The following is a 22,970-nucleotide window of genomic DNA, read 5'->3' as shown; positions in this document are numbered from 1 at the left end:
TCTGGTCCAGTCTGTACAGAACTGCATCCTACAATTTTCAGTAGTTTTGTGTTGTTCATAAAGAGCCTATTTTTAGGATGTATTTCTTCCCATTCCAGATGGGATATTTTATTTCTTAGAAGAAGTGTGTCTTTTGATCATTGTCTTTGGCCTGCAAGGGGTATAACTCTCCTGCCTACTCCCTTCTGGGGCCAGGGAGAGAGGATTGCTTCCTGCCATCAGCTTTTAACTTAATAGTAAAGCAGTATGCCCGTTGCCTGTTCATTGGTAGCTTATAATACTTGTGTCCATGGCCAGGACTGGGACTAGCTCTTAAACCAACATTGGAAATATCGGGTGGAATTTTTTACTTATGAACTGTGGTTAGCTGAAATTTGTTTTGGATCTTTGGAGGGAGAGAAGGGCGAGAATCTGTAAGCGCTGATGAGACGTTTTACTGATCTTGTGGGCTATGGTTTCTGTGAATTGTCAAGGAATGGTTTTTCTTTCTGCAAAATTCATCCTCTCAGCTATGTCTTGTTCTTTCTGTCTGTTTACATAAACTTCCGCAATCCTGGAACTATGTATGTTTCTGTGAACCTTTTTAGCAGAGTCTCCCGGTGACTGGTATCTGATAGATTAAGCTGGTGTTCAAATGCAGCATGCTTAAATGATATGTTTTAGAGATTGGGTTTGGTGTAATTCAGAAGTATCTAGAATGAGCGAGGAGAAAAACACCTCTGCACCTCTGCTGTTTGTTACTGTGCTACAGTGGCACGTAGGATGGAGCTGACTCACTTAAGAAGCATACAAAGAATGTGCATCTTGAGCAATAAGCACACATTAGTCTGTGGTGCTGCTGCTTCAAATCAGATTTGGAAGGATAATTTTTTGGTTTAATATATCATGTGTTCTAGTGTAAAAAGTACAGAGACCAGTTCACAGATCAGCAGAAGCTTATATATGAAGAAAAACTGGAAGCAAGTGAACTTTTCAAGGACAAGAAGGCTTTATATCCAGCCAGGTAATGACTTATTCTGCTGCTTTTAGTGTACAATAAATTCAATATCTTTACATAGATTTAGGAAACTAAGTAAGATCTTAATTTTATCTGAAGTGGGAAAGTGCATTTTCCTTGTTTGACAATGTCCCTCCATCATTTTACTTTACAATCCTGGAAATGGACCTCAGTTTGCTTCTAACTTAGGTGTTGTTGCAGTCCAGTAATCCGTTGATGCTGAGCACTTCTGCCCAGAAGCCATGATGTTTTGTTGTTCTAATCCCCTATGACCTGTTCACATCATAAAAGTTTGGAGAACTTGTAGAAGGGAGTAACTCTCATCCTTTTCCCTATTTTCCATCACGCTAGTTCCTGCAACCAATAAATGCAGAGTGAACTGAAAGGCAGCAGGTGACAATGTCACTCCCAGATGAGGTGCGCCAGGGAGCTCTCCTGTTTTCAAACTTAGTACGTTCAGCATAATGCCCTAATGTGAAGACTGGCTAATTTAAGAGTTAGATACATTGGTATATATTTTTTTGAAAGGATACTTAAAAAAATAAAAAAGTGCTTAAAAGTTAATTTCCATTTTAGAACTTTTTTTTTTTTTTAATAATTGGAGAGGACTTAAACGTGAAATCTCTGCATATAAATTGTTTTGGTTTTTCAGATGATTGAGTTCTTAAAAACTGGTAAATTCTTGTCATTGCTGTCTGCAGAGCTAACGTTACTTAATAAAGTGCAGTGATATCTGATTTTGCTTAAGGAATGCTTTTGGGGTTTTGTGCATGCAATAAAACTGCAAAATAGAGATCTGATGTTCTTGAAAGAAGTTGAATTGAACTTTTTCAGTGAATCTGAGCTTCAAAATTGTGGTTTTCTTGGAAACAAAGGTCTTGTCTATCCCAGAAGAGTTTTCTTTTAGAAGCAGTAGTTTGAGCTGAGCAGGAACAAGGCACAGTAAAGCGAGAAGCAAGGTTCAGTAGAGGGTGGAACAGGAATCTGCAAGAGTTGATGAGGGCAGTTCCATGCATGGACAAGCTCTGCTTGGTTGTTTGTTTTATTGGTTTTGTTTTGTTTCATTTTTTATTGAGCCATTTCCTTTTTTCCTGTAAAGGGCTCAGTATATGTTTCTCTTTCTTCCCTTCAGTAGATCACTTATTTAATGGCTGTGTATGTTAGCTTGTGTTTTATTCCTTATTTGCTTTGGGATGTCTTTTTATACTGCTGGGAAAAGAGAAACATGCTGCCTTTGGTCTTTTCTAGGAGCAAGTAGGTTTTTTTGCTTTGAGTCAGTATCCATCTGATCAGTGTAGAGCTTCTTGGGTAGGAAGGAATTTTATTTATATCCCTGCTTTGGTACTTTTTATGCCAAGACTGAACAATGAAATATTATACAGCAAAATATATATATGAGTTACTTTTATTCAAGACATTCTTGTGTGGTATATGTGATAGGGCGTAACTTGATTAATTTCAGTTTTAGCTTGTAAGTCGTCATCGTTTGATTAGGGACAAAGTCCACAGGGAATCTGCTGGTTTTGGTGACTATGGTTTCATAATGCTAATTAATAAAAACAAAAAACCCCAAAGCTCCAACATGGTAGAAAGTTAGAATGCTTTCCCCACCCTGCACTCATTTAGAAACGTTTCCATCTCTTTTTCCCTTTTATTCAGAGCTGATTAGCTCCTGTTGGATTTTTTTTTATTGGCCTAAGGGTGGAGGAAATTATTGTATAAAGTTTCTGATTAGTTAGTATGATAATAATTCATAGGATGTGGCTAATTTTCTCCGTATAATATAGTTATTTAAGAACAGAGAGGGACTTATTGTGATTACTAAAATACCAGTACCCTTCCTTTTCTCTTCCATCTCCCTGTGTGACAGAGATGCAATTATAAAGGTAGCACTATTCCACATAATATATTGGTTCCTCTTGGGTTCTAGTCTTGGCAAAGCTTTGCATTTAGTACTTTGACTGTAATTTAATCAAAGTGATTAGTTAAAGTGACTTCCAAACAAAGCAAGCGGCAACTGTATTCACCAATTCTGAACTGATAGCGAAGCTCTTACTGTATAACCCTGAGGTGGGTAAAGAAGGGGTGATTTGCAAGCACAACAAGTCTTGACGAAGAGCTGTTACACATTTAACAAACAATAGCAGATCTTGAAGGCAAGTTCTTGTCTGTCAGTCTGAAATATTGTTGAAGAGCAGAGGTGTTGGTCCTACTGAAGTTTTATCTCCTCTGTTTTCACAGAGACTGTTATTGGGTGATTTTAAATCAAAATTCATTGCATATGCAAGGATGTACTTACATCTGATACCTATAGCAATTTGGCCCATTTAATTGGAAAATGTTTTCAGAGCAAGGAAAAAAATATCCTATTACTGTCTTTGGTGATAAATTTCTTTATTCACCATCGCTGTTAATGTGTGTTATTGTGTACAAAGTTCTGTGTCTAATACACATACTGTTTCTTACCCCTCCTCTTCCTTTCTTCTTTCCCTTTGGATAATGTGCTGGGAGATATATCCACACTACTCTGTAGCAATTCCCAAGGTATTTTCAGCTGATGTAGTATGCCTGCATGGCACAGATTGATGCCAATGCCACCACACCGAATGACTGGTGGTACTGACCTGAAGAGGCTCAGGGCAGAGCTCAGGGGGCTGCAATTTTCAGCTTCTGAGAGGATGGAGGACAATTACACTGCATGACTCTCCCTGGCGGACAGTGTATCAAAGCTTAAGGAAGCTTCTGGCAGTATAGGGCATTGAAAATGGTATTTGGTGCATCTCCTGGCTCCCCAAAGCCTGAAGCAGAACGTCATGGCTTTGGAAGGTTTACTTCTTCCCTGAAATTCATATTTAACTCATGTTTCTCTTGTCTTTTTGTTGGGCAGTGTTGGGCAGCCGTTCCAAGGGGCTTACTTGGAAATCAGCAAGAACCCCAAGTACAAAAAACTTAAAGATGCTGTGGATGAAAAGATCATTATTGCGGAAGTTGTGAATAAGATCAATAGAGCTAATGGGAAGGTAATAAAATGCCATTGGTTTATCCAGAAGGGTAGATCATTTTTGTTATAAATAAACTGAGAGGGAGACTTCGTCTCTGTCAGCTAAGTCTGAGGATTTAAAAAAGTGCCTTTTTTCTTTTTAAGGTCAAGACTGAAAATGATGGATTTATGTAAACTGGTGATTTTAAGCACCCAATTTAAATTTATATAAAGACTATTAAAATCTTGTTTGGGTTTGTAGTTTTCAGTGACTTTTTATAACAAACATGGCATCTCATCAACTGGTAACAGGCTGTATTGATTCACTACTAAATGTAGTCTCCGTACCAAACTTAGATCTTCTATTTGCCAATTGAAGAAAACAAATACTTGGAGAATATTGTTCTTGTTCAAGTATTTCAAGGTTCACATTGTGATTCAAGCTCCTGATTATCACATTTTATTATGTTTTAAAATTGTTAGTGGCATACTCTGCTATCTTTGCTTGTCTTCTCATTGATATCAAAAGCTTTTTCGAATGAAGAGACAAGTTTGTAGTATCGTTTGAATGAAGCTGTTAAATATACTGGGTACTTTTTTAATCTGCCAAGACAGAACTTGTTTTGCATTTAAATTATACTTATTAAAACAGAAAGTATTATCCTGCCTTCGTAAATGTAATTGTTTTCACCATATCTCTCTAAATATTAGAAGTAGTAGATCTCAGCTTCTCAGATGTAGATGTCATTTATGCATTTGTAGGAGTGAAATTAGGTTGCATGTTGTTGATGCCAAGTTAATTTTCTGGTTTACGAGAAACTAATTAAATGAAGACAATATCTTTCCTGTACTTGCATAGGCTACAGCTCTCAAGATAAAAAAAACAACATATGAATAATGAGCTACGGTTCTATGTGCTTAAGACAGCTACTTCTTAATTATAATAGTAAAGACTTTATTCTTTAAAATTTTACAGGAGAAAAAGCTGTATATAGATTAAGTTCTCATTTCTCTTTCTTCTTATTTTCTAAGATGAATTTAAGAACGCACATTAATGCTTTAAAAGTATTTGTCATTTGGAAAGGGAGGAGGACATAATACTGAAAATGCCTACGTGATTTATGTTGTTCTGCAACACAGTTTTGGTGAATAACAGTAAATAGTGAACCGTAGTCCTGAATTAGCTATCACTGAAAAGGTACATTGGTTTTCCTGAGGATTGACAAAGGATGAGAAATGAGGTTATCCTCATTTACATAGTTTTGAGTTTCAGTTTCTGAATTTTATAACTGTAAGCTGGTAATTAAAGGAACTGTTTATATCTAAGCATATGTGCCAAAATGAGCTAAGCTTCTCAATCTATAATTAGACACATAAATGAATTTGACCTGATTTTAACTGATCTGCAGCTTTTACTGAACATCAAATGTTCGTTTGCTAATGTGGGCCAGGCTTATTAACTCTATGAACTGCTTATAGTCTTAGTAAATGCTCAATAAAAACCGGTTCTCTCTTTGTGTAGATAATGGTTTGCATTTTTGTATTTTCACAGGCTACATCCAGGATTTTCTTATTAACCAAAAATAACGTTCTTCTTGCGGATCAAAAATCTGGGAATATAAAGTCAGAGGTTCCACTGGGAGATGTTACCAAAGTATCCATGAGCTCCCAAAATGATGGCTTCTTTGCAGTGCACCTCAAGGAGGTTGGTTACAATTTTATAATACAGTAATATGACTGTTTTACACGCAGTGAAATAAAAATTGTTTATTTATTATCTTGTAGCATTAAATCGTAATGGTTAGCCTGTAGATTTAGAAGTTTATTTAATTTTGCCATATCTGCAAAAACTTTGATTTAAAACTACTGAAGCCAAATGTGAACAGTTATTACATTGTGAATGATCATTTACTGGTAAAAATCAGACTTTGTATTTCACTGTAGCCTCTTCAGGATTGGAGTTTTCCATTTGTAATATGGGCCTTTAATCTGGTTCAGATACCTTGTGGCAGTGTTTTCCTTTTTAGCTGCTCAGATGATTCTTCCTGACACACTGGCAGAATATTTCTCTTTTTTTTGTGGGATGCCAAGAAATCTATGTAATGGCACAGCTAATTTGGTTACTCGGTTCTAAAGAACTTAGTTCAGTGCTGTATTTGCTTCACTGCACTGTCAGCATTGCTCTGCTAAAATCATTAAGCTGGCATTTGTATTCTAGCTTAAATGGATTTGGAAAATGTCATATATAGTGTCTTTTCATACTGACCACCTGCATCCTAATACCAGTGGTGGTAATTTGTTTCTGTTCCTTTCTGAAAACATCGTGAGCTTGCTGTGGTGTAGCCAGAAGAGGGATACAGAAACACTACAGTTTCATAGGACAAACAAAGGTGACCCTCCTTTAGAGTCAGAAGGCGTTTTTAACTTTCTCAACAGGTTTGTGGTTTATTTGAGAGTGAATTGCATTTTCATAGAATGGTTTAGGTCAGAAGGGACCTTAAAGATCATCTAGTTCCAACCCCCCTGCCATAGGCAGTGACACCTTCCACTAAACCAGGATGCTCAAAGCTTCACCTGACCTGGCCTTGAACACTTCCAGGGATGGGGTCTCCGCAACTTCTCTGGGCAACCTGTTCCAGTGCCTCACAACCCTCATAGTGAATTTTTTTTTCCTAATATCTAATCTAAATCTACCCTCTTCCAGTTTGAAGCCATTCTGCCTCCCCCTATCACTACGTGCCCTTGTAAAAAGTCCCTCTTGAGCCTTCTTGTAGGTGCCATTCAGGTACCGGAAGGCCGCTATAAGGTCTCCCCAGAGTCTTCTCTTCTGCAGGCTGAACAACCCCAATTCTCTCAGCCTGCCTTCATAGGAGAGGTGGTCCATCCCTCTGATCATCTTTGTGGCACTCCTCTGGACCAACTCCAAAAGGTCCATGTCCTTCTTATGTTGAGGGCTGCAGACCTGGATGCAGTACTCCAGGTGGAGTCTCACCAGATTGGAGCAAAGGGGCAGAATCGCCTCCCTTGACCTGCTGGCCATGCTTCTTTTGATGCAGCCTAGGACGTGGTTGGCTTTCTGGGCTGCGAGTGCACATTGCTGGTTCATGTTGAGTTTCTCGTCAACCAACACCCCCAAGTCCTTTTTCTCTGGGCTGCTCTCAATCCATTCTCTGCCCAGCCTTTTTTTGTGCATGTGGTTGCCTTGGCCCACATGCAGGGCCTTGCGCTTGGCCTTGTTGAACTTTGTGAGGTTTGCATGGGCCCACCTCTCAAGCCTGTGCAGGTCCCTCTGGATAGCATCCCTTCTCTCCAGCATGTCAACTGCTCCACACAGCCTGGTGTCATCAGCCAACTTGCCGAGGGTATGCTTTATCCCAACATCCATGTCATGAACAAAGATGTTAAACAGCACTGGTCCCAGTAGCGACCCCTGAGGAACACCACTTGTCACTGCTTGCCAATTGGACACGGAGCTGTTGACCACAGCTCTTTGAGTGCGATTGTCCAGCCAGTTCCTTATCCACTGAGTGGTCCATTGGTCAAATCTGTGTCTCTCTAATTTAGAGACCAGGATGTTGTGCAGAACGGTGTCAAATGCTTTGCACAAGTCCGAGTAGATGACATCTGTTTATCTCCCCTTATCCACCAACGCTGTAACTCTGTCGTAGAAGGCCACCAAATTTGCCAGGCACGATTTGCTCTTAGTGAAGCCATGTTAGCTGTCACCAATCACCTATTGACTGTCACCAATTTTGATCCTATACACTGCACTGCATCCCTATTTAATGAACAAGACAAAAGGTGGTTGTTTCATTGCACTGGGAAGAGAAGACTCCTTGTAAAACCTCCTGCTTGGCTGGCATGTAATATTTTTCATATTCTAGGTTTTGGTAGTCCTCACTACTTTCCTTTCTGTTGCAGGGTTCAGGAGCAGCTGGTAAAGGAGACTTCCTGCTCAGCAGTGATCACCTTATTGAAATGGCCACTAAACTTTACCGCACTACTCTCAGCCAAACCAAACAGAAGCTCAACATTGAGATATCTGATGAGTATGTTTCTTGTTTGCTTAAAAGTGCATTTCCTTCAATGCAACATGCTAAAAAGTCAAGTATCTAATGTTAGAAAAACATTATATATATATGAGATATATATCTAATATATTAGGTATATGATGTATAAATAATACTTCTTTTCTCTTGACAGAATACTTGTAAAAAAGGATCCAATTTTCAATGTGTACTCATTCCTAGTATTCATTTTTGCTCTTATTTCCTTGAAAGTCATTAGAGAAAATGTGCTTTTCTTAAAGTACTTTTAAATAGGGCTATGAAGCAGAATTGCTACTGTAGAAATAATTAAGAGACACTACATTTGAGAGTATCATTTTTTGTGTGACTGAAAAGTTCACATATTCCTGAGATGTTTATCGGTTAGTCAGAGTGGACACCAGGTGCCAAGTTTAGTGAAAACAACCAAAACAGAATGAAAAGCTCTTCCCCAAACGCACATGTAATGATGGTGCTTGTAATGTAGGTATATAAAGCTCTACCTTCTTTTTTGTGAAGGTGAAAAATGTATTTAAAATTTCTGCTGATGGTGTTTGAAGCATCTGTTGTTGTTCTGGGATTTTTGGTTGTTAAAAAGCTTTGTTTGATAAAAAGCTTGCAGCTCAAATTAGTATTTCTTTCTACTTGGTGCAGTTTCATACTTTGGCCTTAAGTAAGGACTGTACTTGCAGTGTTTATAGCCACAGAATACAAATGTGTGTGTGTGTGTGTGAACTCCTAAAGCCTGCTGAGTAAGAGTCCCTCACTTAGTCCACCATTGCTATGCGCCCAGTTTGTTGTGTGAAGTAGAGTTGATTTGGTGGGTTTATTCATTCTGAATAAAGAAGAAAATTTGGAACACTTTAACAATAGTGAAATAAAATTTCAGTAGGCAAAAACTGAACCTTTTGCCTGGCTGCACAGCACTACTTGTATTCTAGAGTCATGATGGCGAGTACAGTTTGTATCTGTTCAGATTTGAGAGCTTATGTAAAAGCTTAATTCCATTCTTTCCTTGAAAATGACATCTGCCATTTTCATTTGTTCTGTTACCAGATGTGATTTAATGTGCTCAAGGGTGTGCGTTTTCAGCCTCCAAAAAAATGTGGCTATCCCCAGTAAGATTCTACTTTAATGATGGCTACAAAGGAATAAACTACTAAAACAGAATTTAAACATGCATTGCACTAGTCTGGACTGCCTGCCCGCCTTAGGTCTGGAAAACAGTCTGCTTTCTGGGAGTCTTGCATTTTGGGATGTGGTTTTGTTTCTTGTCTTGCGGATTAAAACCATTCAAGTGTGTCTTGCCATTGAGTTTATCCAGACTAAATGATTTTAAGTTGTTTGCTTCTTTTTTAGCAGTTCCATCTCAGTTGATGGTGAAGCAGTACTCTCCTCTCCCTGCTAGAGTTTAGATACAGGCACAACTGGGAAGTGAGGAGAAAACATGGCCTTACTTTGGCTGCTGTACACTACTTTTTGGGAAGAGAGCTTATATAAGTAAAAATGCTGTTGATCCAGGGGTATGTCTAGTAAAAGACATACCGTTTATATATATAAATTACTGGAACAGTGGGTCTAGGAAACCACAGCCCTGGTGATGAGGGACGATGGCTGTAAGACTTGTGTTTTCCGGATGCTTGCATGGCTGGGAGCGCCGAACAAGTTAATCTTTGAGCGTCTGGGCGCTGCAGCAGGAAAGCGGGACCAAAGGGCAGCTCAGCGCAGGAGAGGCCACTTCCTCCCCTGAGCTCTGCCGTCAGCTTGATTTGTGGTTTCCGGCTGGAGAACAAATTCTTTGAAGTTTTTGGCCTCTGCTGGAGGACTTTTTAAGGATGCTAAAAGGGAAAATCTGTATTACAAAGGACGTTTTAGGTCAGCAACCACTGCATGTGAGCCAAAAGGCAGCGCTGCCCTGTTTATTGCTTTTAATCTTGCTATCCGGATCAGTGAGAAGTTTGAGGCACCACAAGAGCCTGTTGGGTTTGGGTTGTTTGTTTTTTTTAAAGCAGTTCTCTACATTCAATGAAACTTCTTGTCCAGTAAAAAGTGAAGAGTCAAATCCAGATTAATTTATCCTGGACTGTAGGAAATACCTGAATTTGGAGATCGCTGGGAAGGAAGCAAATTTTCCCAATTGCTGAGCAGTGGGGTGTAAAGGCTAACTAAGGATTAGAAATATGAGAACTGCTAAAATACCAGATATACTAAATTAAGCGTAAACCAGAAGAGCACTCCCGATGTTGCTGTAGAAATATTTAGCTTCCTTCCATGAAAACAGAAAAGTCCCTTAGGATGATGGTGAAGCAGTTGGAAATAGTCTTTGCTGCATTTCTGGTATATTAGAAATTCTGTTTTAAACTGCCTTCTTGCTAAAGGAATAACAAACTAACCATTGTAAAAGGTCCACAGTTACAGGCAAAAGGCAATAATTAAGAGATACTATCTGAAGGAGACTCAAACCATACCGTAACCTATTGCTTTTTTTAATCATCCAATTCTTATTATTAATACAGCCCTGAAAGTGACATCTTTAGGAGCGATGCTGAGAACCAACAGGCAAGGACTTTTGGTCCTCTTGTTTTTTTTTTTCTACCTTTAACTAAAATGTATCTTATTCCCTCTCCTAGGTTTCTGGTCCAGTTCAGACAAGACAAAGTGTGCGTGAAGTTCATACAAGGCAGCCAGAAAAACGGCAACATCCCAACTTGCAAGCGAAAAAACAATCGGCTTCTTGAAGTGGCTGTCCCTTAACTGCAGCTGGTGACTCTACCTTTCACGGACTTGTTTCTTTGTAATGGTGCAATTTTAGTTGTTTGGTTTTGCTACTTTTATCCCGTTCTGGAGCTGTTGATGGCTAATAGCTTTAGAAACCCTTGGCAAAACGTTTGATCAATCAACTTTTTAATCTTTTTGTTCATGCCAGAATTTTAACCCTCAAAATGCAGATTTTTACCCAGTGAGGCATTTTTACCAGCTGGCACGTATCTGTCATACACGAATCATTCTCTTTTTTTAGCGGTCCTATTTTAGTGCAGCATACCGTAAACCCACATATTAATGATAAATTACTCATATTCCGTAGTCTAGAGATCCGCTTAACAGGAACTATACATGGCCTTGATGCCTGGTGACCACTTGTGCCCAGTGTCTTTTCATACTGACCTGTTCTGGTGTTCTGACGGGCTCCTTGCTCGCCACCACTGGGGAGACCGGCAGAACAGAGACTGACACACTAACTCCTACAGTTAACACTAGGACCTATATAACTCGATCTTTTAGTCAATACAGCACAGGAACATCTAATTCTGCAAAACGGAAGGAATATATGATTATACAAGCAGCTATATGCATAATTTTATAGTGAAAAATGCAGAAATTATGAAACAGGTTTTTTAATTAGGTCAGGTGTTTTTAATGACTTTATACAGTAGAAATCAGTAAAATTGAAAAAAACTCGTTTCTTTCACAAAAGCTACACAGTTCAAGGCATATTTTCTGGTCGTCTTTTTTTCTTTTAAATTATCAGTTAAGATTAGAGCCTGAAAAATGCAATAGTATTCATAACACAAGTAAACGCTAGATATTTAAACAGTTAGTTATCGAACGAAAGGTTTGAGCCTTTCTTTTAGATATTGGCATGTACAATGTGCAATAAAACATACATGACATTTTGTGAAAAATTATTTATGATACATTTTTGTGTGCAAGAGAGGATTGGTGCAGCCTGCATAGACAATATAGGGGTTAAAATAGATTTGTGTTGTTAATTTGCAGTTTTTTAGAGTGTACACTACAGTTGTCAATTTGGGAAGAATACTTAGAATTAAAAAAAATCCTTAATTTGGAGGTCTGTATATAAATTGGTATTATGGTAATAAAACTGTTCTAATTCTGTGCTATTTGATACTCCTATGTTATAACCATATTTTTGTACTCCAAACTATTTTATATAACTTGTGTGCCTGATGTAAATGTGTGCACAGAAAATACAATCAAGAACTGCATTATAAACTTTCAGTATAACTGATTGCACTTAATCTTTTTATAAGCCAGAAGTATTAGTTGAAATCCTGAAGAGGAGAGATGCGTTTTTAGGCAGAAGTAACTACTCAAGTGAAGGGCTTGTTGGATGTGACTGTTTGATTTGTTCATGCGAGGACAGTTGAGAAAGCTTTGTGGTTTTGCAGTCTGATATAGGACAGATTAAGACCCTGGGTATCTGATGTGCAGTGCTGGAAGTCCAAGCATAAATAAAGGAAAGATAAAGAAAAGTTCAGAGTCTCGTTACTCTCCTGGTGGTAAAGTGATATAGCGATCATGGGTGCGAAGGCTCCTCTGAGTAGTTCAACATTAATGTTGGCTCTCCGTGTTACAACTGCATTTACTGCAATAGATGTTCTAGTGCTAATGGTGGCCTCTTACCGGTCTGAAAAAAAAAACAGCTGGTTTGGGTTATACCGCATTTTGCTTTGGGATTAAAGTAAGTGATTTTGCCATGATTTGGATGCAGAACCATTGTTGCTTAATGTTGCTGTTAAAAGTCCATGCACATGACCTTGAAAGGTGGGAGTAATCAAAAGATGTATTTTCCAAACTATCACCAAAAGTTGCCTCTTCCTTATGATCTTTGTTTGAACCCTTCTTTTAGTAATTGAGTTGGGTTAAGTTTAGTAAAATCTAAATATTTTACATGTATTGTAATTATAGATGCTTACAAAGGAAATCTTGGTATCGATTTGTAATGCAAAATTGGGATACTTCAAAGGAATTATTCCATTGCCTTAAGAAAACATCACGTAATAATATGGTATTTAAAACTCCTAAATCCTGTATTAGAATTGCTGCTTGCTAAACATTGGAGGGTTTGTAAAACTGTTCAGTATCTTGAAAGCCTTACAGTAAGAACCACAAGGGCACATTTTTAAAATTAATACAAAAGTAAGGAAAACAAACATTTGAAGTCTGGTGTAATCCTGTAGTTGCTTGCAGGTAGGAAATGGGAGAGTTTAGATTAAGTGCATCTGGATATTTGGCCCATGAAATTAGGGTATTACAGGATAATATGAGGATCTTTGATCCATCCCAGGCAGAACCAGTACACATCCCTTTTATTTTTTGTTTTAATCTTTGCAATAAGTCATGATAGCTGTACCTCCAAAAGACTGGAAGAGGGGCACTTTGGTTTCTGGCATTTCATTTCTTTTTCTGGACCTTTACAATTTTTATCTTGCATATTAGGTGGTACTCTGTGATAGTTACCATTTGACGCTTAAATATTTCTTGATGTACAGAGGAAGTTTTGCTGAACATGAATTATTTAGATATGCTAGATGAGTTGTGGTGTCTTGATGTTTAGATTTAAGTATCTGGGATGTTGAAAATAAAAATGCAAGTTCAGCTATTTTTTTCTCTTTTCCTCTGTTTTCTTTTATAACCTTCTATCAAATGGAATTACAAAGAGAAGACTATTCCTGCTATGGTGCTAACCGAATGCATCCTTTTACTTGTAAATTTGAATTTGTCATCTGAAAGCTGGGCAAGGATCATTAAAAAAAAAATGAGATTTGTTGCATGATACTTTCCAGAACCAAATAAAATTCTGTTCCTAGTCCTATACTTTCTCTATATCTGTATCTTCCTTACTGCCATCAAATCTAAAAAGTGCAGGTGATGGGATTTTAGGTTAAATATACACAACACTGGTGTGTGACTTGGAGAGAGAAGAATTTTTTATTTTGGACTTGATTCCTTAAGAGGTAGCATGTCTTCCTCAGTAATTCACAGTAACCTTTTTCAGTGCAATTCTTCAGTGCAAGTCGTTTCCTTACCATAGTTTTCTCTGAAAATTCTGCAAACTTGTATTTCCTAACATTAGGATTTGGACCAATTCCCTAAGAACAGTATTAATAGCCAGACTAAGCTGATTTTAAAAAAATGGCTTTGAGCCCCAAACCTATCAAATTCCACATTTTGTTTTGTGATCTTTTTCTCTCTTTTTATCCTTAACCATTTTATCCTGATTGATGTATATTTTTGTTCATTGTACAAATTACAGAAGAAAAACCTAAAACGTAAAATCAGAAAAAGCATCTTCAGTTTTAATCCTGATTTGTTTTTGTTGCCAAAATCGGGCCTTTTTTCTAAAACGATTGAAGAATTAATTCAGAATTTTGATATGAAATGAGGTCATTTTCCCCCGTTGGTGTAAATTTCACTGTTAATTCTTAAGCTTTTAGATCCTTAATTTTGAAGAACAACATAATTCCCATATTCCACAGGAAATGGTCATGGTTATTTGAAGAGATTGCAATGTAGTGTGATGGCAATGGGCAGGAGGGAGATGCACATGTCTACCCTTCTTCAGACATTAGAACTTCCAAACAAAAATGTATTTCAAAGACAGAACTGGATGTGTTTTACAGGGGTGCTGCCAACTTATAACAATACAGATAAGTGAGCATTTTAAGTAATCTCTAGCATCACAAACAGATGAGTTCTGGCTTTTCTCCTAGCTAGCTTCCATCCTTACTGGAGTATTTTGTAGCTTACACAGACATTTGACTGTGAGCTGGGGGGACAATTCTTTACCAATATTTGTAAAAACCCTCAGAGTGATTAAAATTCTCTGGATACTGCTTTTAATCATGCAGTTTAAAATAATTGCATGTTATGGCACTGTCCCGTGACCTTCCAATTAAACATTAACTAAAGGTTGTTGGCACATAGCACGATCTTGTAGCCATTCCAGCACAGTATTTGCTAATTTGCTTTACAGACCTGTCTGTCTGAAATTGTGTGATCTGTTAAGTAGTTTCAGGAGACTTAATTCAGGCAGTGGCATCCTCCCTCAAAGAGAACAGCCTTCGCATGTCAATCCCAGTTACAGTGAGACTTTCCATTTTACGACTAACTGGAGTGTTTCCTCCTAGAGATGTAGGTACAGGGAGGTTTAGTGTATGAAAAAAAAAAAAACAAAAAGACTCCATTGTCAGAGTTCATTGGCAGAGCAGCACTTGCTTCTGCTGAAACATCGTATGTACGAGCGGTCACTGCTTTAAGCACACGCTATATATACACTGCACGGAACAGCCACGTTCCGTCTTCCAGGATAACACCGCCAGCAGCACTCGCTCATGCAGCAGCACTCCATCGCTCTGCTCTTCTGCGCTTTTGACGTGTAGTATGTAGAGGATGGAGGATTGTGGCGAATTTACAGTTGCTGTTCATTCTTGTAGAAAAATGTATTTACATAAATTGGTGCTGATTTGGTTTGGCCAGTCTCAAAAAAGTAACTGGAATGCAAAGAGGAAAAAGGTCCTCCTACGATTTTGTTGTTTTTAAGGAAACACATCACTAATTCATGCCTGGCTGTATTCATCTACAGTAAGCTACAGCTATTTAAAGGATTGCAGCTGTAAGAGGAATATCAAACTTAATCCCAACGGGTTATCAGCTAGAACCAGTTCTGCTCTTGTCCCCTTGCGCATATGAATGAGTGGGGGTGTTCAGGCTTTAATTTAAAATGAAAGTTTGGAAAGACGGAGGGCATTGCAGTTCGCTTTGATTACAATCAATTGATGATAGAGTGTCCTAAAAGATTTTTAGAAACACATTCCCTCTCTCCTTCATCCTAAACTTTTAAGACATTGACACCTGCCTGTGAACTGGCTAGGCAAAATTTTGAAGTATGAAGCATAAAAGTCTTTTTCATGAATGAAAAGAAAATGTGAAGAATCCGAGTATCTTCTCTTAATAATTCAACTGACTTCCACGGCTGTGTCCTGCACTTAACCCAAGGTAAGGATCTCTTGGCTGTGTAACATTCCACTATTCATGGTCTTCAATTATTAGAGAAAAGATAAAAACTAAATATTCCTCTGGCTACAGAATCTTCTTCCCCGGAAACTTTGCAAAGCACTGGGGATCTGCAGGGAGTCCTCCTGTAGGAGTCCTTGCCCAGGCCCCTGGGACTTTACTGCCCAGTCTCACCTTCACCCTCTGAAACATCCAGTGCCTTTTAGGCTGTTCTTCTGCAAGCGGGAGGAGAGGCTTTTTGCCACCATGCATGGTGATTTTTATTGGCCTGGCAATGTCCCTTCTGGATGTTACAACTCCTTTCCCCGCCACCATCGTGATGCTGGGTGGTCTCAGAGATGCCGGGTGCTATTTCCCGTTTCGGCTCTCATCACGTTCTGATTTCCTCCTGCCCCCATTCCCTCCTGCCTCTGGTGTCCTGACTGCAGTGATAAAGGAAGGCATATGTCTCCAGCATAAAGCAGCAATGTATTCTTTTAGGTTATTTTCTTCTATTACCTACTGCTGCATCTTAGCACCTCGGTTTCAGCTGAACATACTGGAAATGTTTTATTTCTATTCTAACCAAGAGCTGTTTTTAATGAAAGATGCTTTGCGTTGCCTTTCAAGTTAACTTGCTAGCTGTATCAGAATCACAAGTGTCTACCAAAATTCTAACAAACAGCAAAACTGAAGCCTGAAACATGAAAAGCTGCTGTTGCTGCACACTGTCTCTTCCTGTTAGAAGAGAAATCCACTCGAAGTGATGTTGTGATGAAGTCCCTGCTGGCTTGAGTCACTGCACGCAGCCTTCAAGTTTGTTGTACATGCTTCTTGTAGCCTGAAAAAAGGAATCCATCAGAATATGAAATAGGTAGTTTCTAACCGTGGTGCCAGAAGAAGTGAATTCATTTCTATTCAGATGCAAAGGAGCATTAAATAGCGGTGAATACCCTTATGTGTGCTTTTACTTGCCTGTATGCTGCTATAGCTATGGGAAGGGACCTTGGCATAAGTTTAACCATGAAGACTCCAGTTGGAGGTGTTCAAAGCAATGCTGTCTGATCAAATTCACCATAAGCTATTGATTAACATTTAATTTTTAATAATAAAGTCCAAAAGTTGTGGATGAGCTTGCACTGGAAGGTCCTGAATGTTGATTGCATCCCAAACTTATTACTATTATATAGGGATTGTGGCCTTGAGATGAGTTTTCATCAGTTGTTCTGGGGATAATGCAAAAGGTAAAGAATAACAAATTTCAGCTATTTCTGATAGAGGAAAAAGGCATTCGTTTTAAACCAAAAGCAAACTCATTGCAACATGAAGGTATGATTGTTTCCAGCTCACAGTCAGCACATTCCTGGCACAGAGATGTTCTCCCCGACCACCCTTTATTTGAAAGCTATATTTAGAAAGCATTGCTGTATTGACAGGATGCTGTATTGACAGGATGTCCCACACGTGCTTGACTCTTGAGCACCGCAGGGTTCTGGGATGTGGGTTTTGATCCTACCTGGGTGGTTCTCTCCCTTCTGTTGAGGCAGAGGTAGGATTTCTCAGGGTAAAACGAACAAATGAAAAAAAAAAAAAAAAAAAAAAAAAAGAACAAACTGGAAAAGGAAGGGGGAGTGTGAGCCAGATCCATGCTTCAAGCTTTGGTCCCATCTTCGGGCTCTTCTGTACAAAGCGGGTGAGGAAACCCTTTCCAAATTGAGCAGAGCGTCTTCTCCAGCTGCCAGGCCCTGGGATGCCATGGGGGGGACCTGTGTCTTCTTCCAGCCAGGGTGGAGCAAAGCCTGTTGCAGATTTGATCTATTTTTGTGTTACTGTGCTAATCCTGGTCCGTGGTGTTATTTAGAGGCTTCCCTTGGTGTGGCTTTCTCCTTGCACTCATTTTTGCGCTGCCAGGTGTTCCCTTCTCTCACATTACCCCAGTGTGCCCTACAGCCCCCTTTTGCCCAAGACCTCTCTGCCCATCTCTGCTAGGGCTCTGTCATGCTCATGAGGTACCTCTAGAAACTGGTGGTATGTAAGGGGGAGCAGGAAATCTTTTCTGAAGGGAGACCAAATCAGAAGCCAAATCAAAAGCAGGGTATGGGTAAGAGGCATCTGGAGAGGGCACTTGAGCTGCAAGGCATCAGGGGTTCGTTACTGACTGATGAACCCCAGCCACCTGCCACAGGGGTTAGCTGCTGTGATGCTTAAGTCTTGAAGACCTGGGCTCAAAAACCAGAATATTGGTCAAAATGGCAGACCAAATGAGGCTTTCAGAATTTGTAGCTGCTCCGTGCAATACCGATGACAACCTTCATTGGTGGGAAACACGTTTGCTGGGATGTGGCAGGGCAGCACGGAGGAAGCGTTGCTCTCACCGTAGTGGTTGGAAAGCTCTTCTCTGCGCCCACTGGATGTAATTCCTCATTATATAAAGGATTTGGCCACTTTGCCCCTTGTTTGGTTTTTTTCTTTTTTTGGATTGTTGCACTTGCAATGTCACTTAAAGGTCACTGTGGCTTTAAGGATATGTCTTTTTCCTCATGAAAAAAATGTAATTTGATACAGAGGGACAAATTTCCTTTTTTTTTTTTTTTTTTTTTTTTTTTTTGAGTAGACTGTCACTAATGGAGTTGAAAAAAGTTCCCAGTATTGAAAAAAAAGAAACAAAATGGATCCTACCAGCAACAAATGAGATCTGTGTTTATAGTTATTTCTTTCCTAAAAATGGCTGGAAAAGTAAAACTGAGGCTGTACTTTCGTGTTTCAGGATGAGCCGAACCAGCGTGTTCTCTGCCATTGCAGCAGCGTAGTCCGGTCCTTCCTGCCCGTGTCCCCTGCCCGCAGCTCTGGCCGTGCCACCCTGACCCTGCGGTGAGCCGGGGCCATGTGCGAGAAGGGCAGAGAAGTCTCCCTGTGACAGGGACTCCCTGGGGAGACGCAGGTCTCTGCGGGGCCCCGTGGGGCTGGACGGAGGGAGAGGACACGGGGAGATGTGACTTCGGCTCAGGCGTGATGCGAAACCACACGCTGGGATGGCAGTTGTGCTTTCTGAGGTCACAATGGGCTTCAAGGACTTGATGAGTTCTCTTAAAAGACACTGTGTGCCAAAATCCCAGATTTTCTAACTTGAGACGGACGAGTGATGGGAGAAGAGGAAATGGCTTCAAGTTGCACCAGGGGACGTTTAGATTGAATATAAGGGAAAATCTCTTCTGAAAGGGTTGTCAAGCATTGGCACAGGCTGCCCAGGGAAGTGGTCCAGTCGCCATCCCTGGAAGTATTTAAAAAATGTATGGATGTGGTGCTTAGGGACATGGTTTAGTGGTGGACTTGGCAGTGCTAGGTTAATGGTTGGATTTGATGATCTTAAACGTCTTTTCCAACCTAAGCGATTCTATGACTCCGAGAAGTAGACACAGAACCTGCTGCCACGTCACCGCCTCTTTTCAAAGCGCAGTTCAAGATTTCTCTCTCCGCCGGCGCTGACTTTATTGTTACAAACCAGGATTTCTATGGGATTTGATTGGGGAGTGCTGGTAGCAGCACAGCGTAAGTCCTAATGAGCACAGCTTTTGGAAGCCACGTGGGGAAGCCAGACATGCAAGGCAGAAGGTGGTGCAAATGCAGACGACTATGATTGCACCACAGCCACGTGGATCATTCAGAGAAATTAAAGAGGAACACAAAATTAATGACTGTGTGAAACCTTCACTCCCCTCTGGCTGCTGATAAAATTCTCATCGGCTCCACAGGGGCCTGAACCTCTCTCCGTTCTCATGCAGGTTTCTGCGCAGACACCAAGCAGATCATTACAGAGCTCCCAGATGGGATCATAATGTCATTTCCTCTGCTATTTGCTCAGATTCCGTTTTCATATCTTCCCATTCCCTCCTCAGCCTTGCCGAAGAAGTGTTTTGTGAATCTACGGTTTACCTGCCAGAGCTCTCTGGCAGAAAGGTTTCCCCGGGTTGCCGGAGACATCCGTGCACCAAACACAGAGCTAGTGCCTACAGGAGGAGTGGAGCAAAGCGTGTGCCTCCTTTTCAGGTCTGGGGATGTGACATGCAACATGCACACTTTGACACACGTCCTCACTCTGGCTCGCCTCCAGGCCAAGAATCGCATCTCCCATCCTTAGGGGATGCGATGTATAAATCACTGCAGCTCGGCGATGCGGGGAATGTGCCACCAATAATCCCCGGCCGTGCTCCTCTTCAAAGCAGGCAGTGTCTGCTCTCCTCACGTGCCTACAGCAAACATAGACCGTGGACGTATTGTCAGGGCCTTTGAGCTTTCCTTCTCGAGCCCACTTTCTACACACAGTCTGACAGTGGATGCGAAGATGGAAGGAAGAAGAAGAAATGTGGGGAGGCAGCAGAGTGCTGGTATGCTTTGAAAGCCAACTCCTTTGCTCCAGATGTTCTAAATCACATGTGGAGAAGTGTTTGTGGTCAGATGCTGCTTAAAACCGATTGTTGATAGTCTCCTGAGACAGCTTGTGACAAATTGTATAATAAAAATGCTAAAAATAGCATAGTTATTCCCTGGAAAAGCGAAGTTCCCACAATCCAATAAGCTGGGAAAATTGTTGAACTTTCTTTGGACACAATGTGCTCTTTCTGTGTGTGTGTGTTCTTCAACCTTCCATGGGTCTTTGGGCTTTTTTCTAATGACCCTTCCTCCTACTACCAGCTCCAAGCAACCACGTTTCCACCCTCCCCAGCCCCAGTAACAGCTGAACTGACCACTAACCATCGATGTGAAAAATGGTCTCCTGCATGCTTGAACCTCATATTTTGTTCCCCAGTGTCACTGGTTGTTGCGAGTTTATCTTAGTAGAGTATTTCTTTTTTAAACTGCGAGGAAGACTAGCTCACAAGGCATGTAGTGCTAGCACCAAGAGCACCAAGAGATCTTTACCACAATAGACCATCCTTGACAGCAGCAATCGTCTACTGACCATGCCCAAACTATACCATCATTGATTTCTTTCCAATGTCACTGCTTGCGGCACTGCAAGGTGCGGTACTGACCTTCCTTCCTCAGTGCACGGGCAACCAGGGGCCACCCACCCCACAAGGGTTTTGGTGGCATGTGTGTTGTCTCCGAGGCAGAAAGGTTGAGGCCAACAAGTGTTCCAGGACTCTCCTCTGTAGCGGTGTTCTGTGAGGCCAAGTACCGCTGGAGAACTTCATAGTTTATTGAGTGGAAGTGGGGTTTTTAGTGTTGAGAAGGTTTGCTATGGTCTGCTTATGCTGCAGTAATGAGTTGCAAATCTGGTAGCAGAGATGATAAAAGCCGTGGGTAATGACAACCTGTGGAAGTGTTTGGCGTGCCCAGAGTGAGATCATGTGTGCTTTGCTATCCGGCAACAGCCCTTATCATTTGACAGATGCTAAGTACATACAAGTGACTTGAGTCTGTCTACTACTGGAAAAAACGTCCCCATTACAAAAACTACCCTTCTGTGTGCTATTTTTTGTATTTCTCTGATACTGGAATTAGCTATAGATTCTGTCCTGTTGTGGCACGAATCGCAGCTCTGCAGCCATGTGTACTTAAAATTTTCTTGCCAATAAATTCAGGGGAAGATCTTGGAAACGTGAGCTCAACTTATGCAATGTATCGTGATGACCTTTTAGTGGGTGATGATTTAAACCATAACTCAGTACAGTGATTTGTTTTCTCTGACCATTCATTCTGGAAACTAGTGATATTTAAACTTGGAGCAGAGTTAACGATTGAAGTAGTCAGCATTTTAACGTATGCACGTAGGTAAAGTCCCAGTCCTACACACCAAAGTCTCCTCCGATGCTTTTTGCTTGATGGGAAATTCCACACGCATGCCAACCCACTTACCAAAACCTCTGTTCCTCCCCTGCTGTCAGGTAGGTCATCAGCTGATGCACATTTTTGTGTCCTCCCTGCTGGCCTTGGGGCCGTGGATTTTTGCTAGCGAAGCATCTGAGGTTTAGCTGTTCCTTGCCCATGTAAAAATCTGAGGCACGTGGCAAATTTAGGGGTAGAGTAAAACCAAAGAAATGGAGCAGAGTGCAATGAAGAACACAAATGTTTCAGAAGCATTATAGATGAAATATGAAAATGTTCCCGTTTCATAATGAAATAAAGTTTGTGCTGAGCTGCTGGTCTGAAGTTTAGATCCTGCATGATGTCTTGAGAATAGAATTTGTAATAGATTTAATCTGCTGACAGACTGATGCTCTGTCCCAAAACCACCAGCGCAGTTGTCTCCATGAATGTCTCCCTGCCAGGCGCTGCCTGAAATAGAGTCTAACGAATGTTAGAAGACTGAAGTTGATTTTTCTGCTGTGGAGATGAAATGAAACACGTGGTGGCTACAGGAAAGGCTACATGCATTTCCTTCAGGGAATGTCCTGGATATTTTTCTAACCCGAGTCCCATCTCACTCCCATCCTCACAGTGCACCGTGCTGCTGAATCAGAAACGATTGCATCATCAGCTCAAGATGTACACAAGCAGCTGTCCTGCTTACCCAGGCTGGCTGCACCCTGTCCCCAGGGAGCCACCTGCGCCACCGCTGCTCTCCTGCCCGCTGCCACGCTGCTTCCCCAGGCGCATCGTTCCCCATCTTCATCTTCAGACTCGCAAGGTCTGTCCTCACCTGTGCCTGGGACACCCCTCTGCCCCGCAGGTGTTTCCTTCACCAGTAGTAGTTTCCTTCTACTCTGACACACTGGTTCGAAGACCTGTGGTTTGTGAGGACTTGGGTTTGATATTTCTCCCCCTGTTTATAAGAATATGTCTCTTTATTTGAAGGCTGCTAGTAGGTCCAACCCTCCCATGGGTCCTTCCTCCAGCAATTCCCTGGATCCATCACTAATAAATAAACACAGCTGTCAGTATTGGAAAAGATAATTGGCTGTATAATGCACAGAAAGCAAAATTGCTTTCCTCGAGATTTATTCATCAATTATGGTTTGCCATGGATGGAGCAATTTGAGCCATTTTCTGGACAGGGGAGAAATATATCAAATATAGAGAGAGGAAGCTATTGTTATAATAAATGACTGGGTGCATACGTGCATGACTCTGTGTTTTAGGTCTTCCATAATAGGTATCCTATTAACAAGCTAATGAAGAGGAGCTAAGGATTATCATTATATTTGAG

At 40.6% G+C, this 22,970-nt stretch overlaps 1 protein-coding gene across 1 annotated transcript in view; it reads left to right on the top strand.

Annotated features, from left to right (window-relative positions):
• MYO1B (myosin IB) overlaps positions 1–13,629 on the top strand; it is a gene marked incomplete at its 5' end in the record, with an annotated part of 100,237 nt that extends 86,608 nt beyond the window's left edge. Inside the window, 5 exons of the mRNA XM_082484504.1 lie at positions 897–1,003; positions 3,885–4,017; positions 5,530–5,682; positions 7,899–8,026; positions 10,654–13,629. Coding sequence (XP_082340630.1) covers positions 897–1,003; positions 3,885–4,017; positions 5,530–5,682; positions 7,899–8,026; positions 10,654–10,777 — 645 coding nt within the window. The 3' untranslated portion in view covers positions 10,778–13,629. The remainder of the gene's footprint in view (positions 1–896; positions 1,004–3,884; positions 4,018–5,529; positions 5,683–7,898; positions 8,027–10,653) is intronic.
• Between the last annotated feature and the right edge of the window lie 9,341 nt (positions 13,630–22,970).

The sequence above is a fragment of the Vanellus vanellus genome (assembly GCF_965231255.1).
Source record: "Vanellus vanellus genome assembly, chromosome: 5".
In the NCBI taxonomy this organism is placed as follows: domain Eukaryota; kingdom Metazoa; phylum Chordata; class Aves; order Charadriiformes; family Charadriidae; genus Vanellus; species Vanellus vanellus.
The sequence above is the reverse complement of the archived record's forward strand: the minus strand, read 5'-3'. Positions and strand labels throughout refer to the sequence as shown.